This window comes from Mercenaria mercenaria, chromosome 4 (assembly GCF_021730395.1).
Source record: "Mercenaria mercenaria strain notata chromosome 4, MADL_Memer_1, whole genome shotgun sequence".
NCBI classification, from domain to species: Eukaryota; Metazoa; Mollusca; class Bivalvia; order Venerida; family Veneridae; genus Mercenaria; species Mercenaria mercenaria.
The window spans coordinates 90679153-90685152 of NC_069364.1; the positions used below are offsets into that span (position 1 = coordinate 90679153).

At 34.8% G+C, this 6000-nt stretch overlaps 1 protein-coding gene across 1 annotated transcript in view; it reads left to right on the forward strand.

Moving 5' to 3' along the window:
- The window catches only part of LOC123552415 (2-oxoisovalerate dehydrogenase subunit beta, mitochondrial-like), a 49032-nt gene extending 44607 nt beyond the window's left edge, over window positions 1-4425 (forward strand). Inside the window, exon 8 of the mRNA XM_053542326.1 lies at window positions 203-4425. Coding sequence (XP_053398301.1) covers window positions 203-343 — 141 coding nt within the window. The 3' untranslated portion in view covers window positions 344-4425. The remainder of the gene's footprint in view (window positions 1-202) is intronic.
- Window positions 4426-6000: the final 1575 nt, after the last annotated feature.

A 6000-nucleotide genomic window follows, 5' to 3' on the forward strand; every position in this document is an offset into this window, starting at 1 on the left:
TCAATGGATCTTCATGAAAATTGGTCAGAATTTTTTATCTTGATGATATCTAGGTCACATGTGCTCAAAAACTAGGTCACTGTGTCAAATAATAGAAATAACGACGTCATACTCAGTTCAACACTGGGTCATGTGGGGATAGGTGAGCGATTCAGGACCATCATGGTCCTCTTGTTTAATTTAATTTGATGTTTTATTTCAGGAGGAATGTTTTCTGAACCTGGAAGCACCAATTCAGAGAGTTTGTGGTTATGACACTCCCTTTGCACATGTGTATGAACCATTCTATATGCCGGACAAATGGAGATTATTTGAAGCTGTGAAGAAAGTGGTCAATTTTTGAAAAAAGTTTTAGAATCTGTTATGGTTAACTGTGTAGATCTGATGAAGGGATGTGAAAAAAGTGGCCAGATTAGGAGATATTTAGGTTTTTAGAATGTGTTGTCAAGAGGATATATTTTAGATACTAATAGAGGCACGTTCCCAGATTGGTGTGAAATATATTTCGATTTTTTTTTTTTGAAATTGTAAAATGGGAGTTAAAAATGGTTGGTCATAATTATGCAGTATTTATTTATAAAAATACTTGTCTAGTCTTTGATGTGTAGAATTTTTTTTATTGCATTACTTGAGCAAGAAATTTTTATGTGAAATCGAGGTAGCAGCTTTTTACCTAATACTCATAAGATATTAACTTATTTAACATTTATTTATAATTGTGTCAAACCTTGAGGAATACCCCTTTAAGCAAATGAAAAGTAAAATTTTCTGTTACCTGTACAGAGTTTTTGGCAGCATGTATCTAAAATGTGTAATTTTGATAGAAAAAAGTTTGAAATTGTAACTGTCTGGAAGCAACAGACTACCAGTGTTGCAGCAGTCACTTGCAGTCTCATAATTCCGAAATGGGATAGTTCTCACACTTTGGCGACAGTTCACTTCTCCTCCCACAATTAAATAGCCTGTTGTATAAATGATACTGACAAAAGTACAGTGTCGTGTTGTGATTACATTATAAAATATTTACAAACATTTGAGGACATCAGAGAAAATTAATGCAGTTTGAGAACCTGTTATATAAAAGATACTGTAAAAAGCACAGTGTCATGTTGTGAAAAATTATACGATATTTACAAACATTTGAGGGCATCAGAAAAAATGAACCCATTTTAAGAGCCAGTTGTGTAAAAGATACTGTGAAAAGTACAGTGTCATGTTGTGGATTAGTTATACAATATTTACAAACATTTGAGGACATTTAGAGAAATTTAATGCTGTTGTTAGGTTCTGACATATAAGAAGGTAATTACATGTTCTAGTGAGCTTGTGTAATATTTTCTCTCATCATTATATAAACTAATAATAAATAAAGTATTCATCTTCCAGTCTGTGAGAAAAATGGTTTTGTGAGCTATTGTAATCACACAGTATTAGGCAGTCAACAGGAGTATGTTTTTATTCTCAAGATTTCCTTCAAACTACATATCCCCTAACACCATTTGCAGGAAGTTGATGAAATGTGGTAAAGGTGGTCCTCTTTTTTAGCTCATCTGATTTTTTGAAAAAAAATGATGAGTTATTGTCATCACTTGAGCGGTTGTCGGCGTCGGCGTCGGCGTTGCCTGGTTAAGTTTTGTGTTTAGGTCAGCTTTTCTCCTAAACTATCAAAGCTATTGCTTTGAAACTTGGAATACTTGTTCACCATCATAAGCTGACCCTGTATAGCAAGAAACATAACTCCATCTTGCTTTTTGCAAGATTTATGGCCCCTTTTGTACTTAGAAAATATCAGATTTCTTGGTTAAGTTTTATGTTTAGGTCAACTTTTCTCCTAAACTATCAAAGCTTTTGCTTTGAAACTTGGAATACTTGTTCACCATCATAAGCAGACCCTGTACATCAAGAAACATAACTCCAGCTTGCTTTTTGCAAGAATTATTGCCCCTTTTGGACTTAGAACATCAGTTTTCTTGGTTAAGTTTTATGTTTAGGTCAGCTTTTATCCTAAACTATCAAAGCTATTGCTTTAAAACTTGCAACACTTGTTCACCATCATAAGCTGACCCTGTACAGCAAGAAACATAACTCCATCCTGCTTTTTGCAAGATTTATGGCCCCTTTTGGACTTAGAAAATATCAGATTTCTTGGTTAAGTTTTATGTTTAGGTCAACTTTTTCTCTTAAACTATCAAAGCTATTGCTTTAAAACTTGCAACTCTTGTTCACCATCATAAGCTGACCCTGTACAGCAAGCAACATAACTCCATCCTGCTTTTTGCAATAATTATTGCCCCTTTTGGACTTAGAAAAATCATTTTCTTGGTTGAATATTATGTTTAAGTCAACTTTTCTCATAAACTATCAAAGCTATTGCTTTAAAACTTGCAACAGTTTTTCACCATCATAAGTGGACACTGTACATCAAGAAACATAACTCTATCCTGCTTTTTGCAAGAGTGATGGCCCTTTTTAGACTTAGAAAATCATGGGTAGGACAATATTTCTATTATACAAAAATAATCAGATGAGCGTCAGCACCCGCAAGGCGGTGCTCTTGTTTTCAATTGTGGTTCTGGGCAACTTGAGTTTGAAAAGTATAGAACCACTGCCTAACCCTTGCATGATCATAAGAGGTGACTAATAGGGTCGGAACACTTGGTTAAGCTGTATCACAGTGGTTCCAGCAGGGAATATAGTTATTTTTATTCCTGTTCCTGGTATTTTTAATTTAATGTACTAGTAAATGAGATATTAAACCAAAATTTTTGGTCCTCTTTGGCAACATATAACATGTACTGTTGTTGCACTGTAAAGTCAAGGTCGAATGTTCCAAGTTGTACAACTAGTTAAAATATTTCTCCTCAGTCACCAATGCTAACTATAAAAATCTTAAAACAACATTTACTTGTAAAGATTTAAAAATGATTGTACAATATTCCTTAGGTGACTCATGAAAGATGGTTCAAATGATGTAAATTCTTAAAAAAACATTGCATTCAGGTTTTCTCTATATGTATATAGTGAAAAGTTTTCACAATGTTCCTATCAGAAACTGCTAGCCCAATTTTTAAATATTTTCACTGAAGACACTCTACCAAGTTTGCTCAAAGAATTCTTGTTCCTAAAAAGACCAGAGGTAAAAGTAGAAAAATCCTTGAATGACATGTCAAAACAGCAGGTCAAAACAATTTCATGGAAATGATCCTTAGGATACCATCTACAAAGGTTGTTCCAGTTATTCAGATATATCAAAAGCATAGTTGCTAGTGAGTGTAGTCATCTTCTCTTAAATGATATAGCTTGAATGATTCTTTGTGCAGCTTATTACTAATATTATTTGCATTTAAATATTTGATGTCTAAATCATAGAGGCTAGTGGTCTAGTTTCTATATATGTTTTTTATCTGTTTGAGTTGTGAATCTCAGGTTAGCTATTTACGTTCCTCATGTTCTTGTGTTAGGATATATCACACAGCAATTTCCTGATCAAGTAAGGGTGTATCATGTTTTGGCTAACTACTACATCAACTCCATAAAGGTAAATATTCCTTAAAGCAACATGTTAATGGCCTCCTTTGAAGAATAGAGGATATTCTTTTGCTCTTGTCAGCAATTAGTTTCCGGTCATGCTGGTTGATTCTAGAATACCTCCTATATGAAAAAAAGCCACCATAGTGCTTTTGTTGTCACCTTATTCATTTGAGCATAACTTTATTAAGACTGAAATGATTACTGATCAACAACAGAATAACCCTTTGGTCTGTGGCCATCCAATTTCATGGAATGATTGCCTGTGACCTCTGGATGACCTCTATTGTTTTTGTTGTCATCAAGGTTAAGTTTCTTGAGACTGAGAAATGAGATCAGCTGAAGAACTCTGTTGTGTGACAGAAGTCAAACATGGTAGGATCATTGCCTGTGTCCTGTGCAGTACCAGTATTATTTCTTTGACCAGTAGTTCAAACATTATAACCTGGAGACAGAAAATATTTTCTGACCTATAACAGTAGATGACTTGTATTGTTTTGGGGTCATTGTGTCAAAGGTCAAGGTAATAGTGTCCTTGAGGCTAAAAACTGTTTTTGATCAGTAATTTGAGAAGGTTACCTGCAGCAGTTAAAGAAAAGGATTTTTGAACAGAAAAAGTACATATTCAGTTACCTCTTCCAGACCATTATCTAGGGGGATTAAACAGCTCTAGTTCTATATTTATATCTCGGTAAGCAATGAAAATGCCTCCTTTTGCAATGATATATACATGAACATTGATGGCAAGCTTTCATATTTAATTTACATTTTATAAAATCACATTGTTAAGTTTGCTTTTATTTGACAGACTGTTTGTCTGCAGTGTGTTGACATAAATTTGTAAGTTTAGAGATTAAGAATATTTGCAAAATTGTAAAATAAATGTATTGAAGAAAATTGCATGTTTTGTGTAATTAGAATGTAGGTAGACAGGAAATAGAATGGTTGAGATTTCAGTGTATGTTTATGTTCATAATTTTCTGCTAAAAGGTGTCTGTCAGATGATTTCTACACATACTGGTATGTATACATGGTTTCATGTGGCAGAAGTACTTTATAAAAATAGGTCTAAAAACTGATTAGAATCTGATATTGGTGTAAAAGCTGAAATGTTTGGCACCCAGGCTTATTATGTCTCACACCAAACAGTGGTGTCGGAGACATATTGGTTTACTCCTGTCTCTGTGTGTGTGTGTCTGTCTGTCTGTCACAAATCTTGTCTGCACTCCCATGTCGAACATTTCTCTTCCGATCTTCACCAAACTTGAACAAAATGTGTTTGCCAATAAGTCCTTGGCCAAGTTCGATAACTAGCCAGATCGGCCCAGGCACTTAGAAATTATGGCCCTTGACACTTGTTTTTGATAATCAAAGCACTGAAAGTCTGATAAGGCAGTTAAGGTCTAGGTGCATGGTTGACTCATATACAAAAAATGTACTACTATTCAGATGATTAGGCAGTTGTGGGAGACATGCCCTTTTCTAAAAAGCAACGCTAGTTTTAAAATATATAAAATAAGTCCTTCACTGTAAATGTAAAAGTTTGGAATTCTTGAGTTTATCTCTTTTAATCCAAGTTCCTCATAATGTTACAACATTGTTCTTAAATGGGGTCTCAGAGACCAAGTGCTTAAGGTTACTGACTTGGAATCATTTGTCACTACCCCCCCCCCCCCTTGAGATGTAGAATTGTGCTCCCCAAAAAATTACAGACACGACATCAGTCATCTGTCCTACCAATACTGCTCTCTGGGCTATTTCTAAGAAACTACTGGCTGGATTTCATCAAAATTTCACAGGGTGCTCCACTTCTTAGAAAAGATGCACATATTGTTGGGACTTTCATTGTAATTTTGGTAATTTTTCTAGTCTTGTTCTCCTATACTACTGATGGAATTTGAATTTAACATGATAGGAATGATTGGTTAAAGCCTTGTTGTGCATATATCACGGATTTTGCAATGGAATAATGCCCTCCGTCTGTCCATCTGTCCGTCCACAAATCTGGATCCTGCAATCACCCAGGAAGTATTCAAGCTAGGTTCATAAAACTTGGTATGTATATAGAGGGCAATATGTAGAATATGCAAATACCTGACTCAGCTTGTAGGTCAAAGGTCAAGGTCACTAGTGTAGGTCAAGTAAAAATTGTTTCTACTCCATAACGTTTATATGCATTGATGGATTATCTTAGTGCTACACACAAACGTTCCCCATAATGAGACAGTGTGTCAACACATGATCTATGCTTGTTGGTTAAAGGTCATGGTCACTGTTCAAGGTCAAGTAAAAATTTGTTTCTGCTCCATTACTTTTAATTACATAGAAGGATTTTTTTAGTATTTCACAGAAATGTTCCCATGATCAGACTATGTGTTCCGCACATGATCCATGGTTGTCGGTCAAAGTTCAAGGTCACTATTGAAGGTCAAGTAAAATTGTTTTTTCACCACTAGGGGACTTCTGTATTTC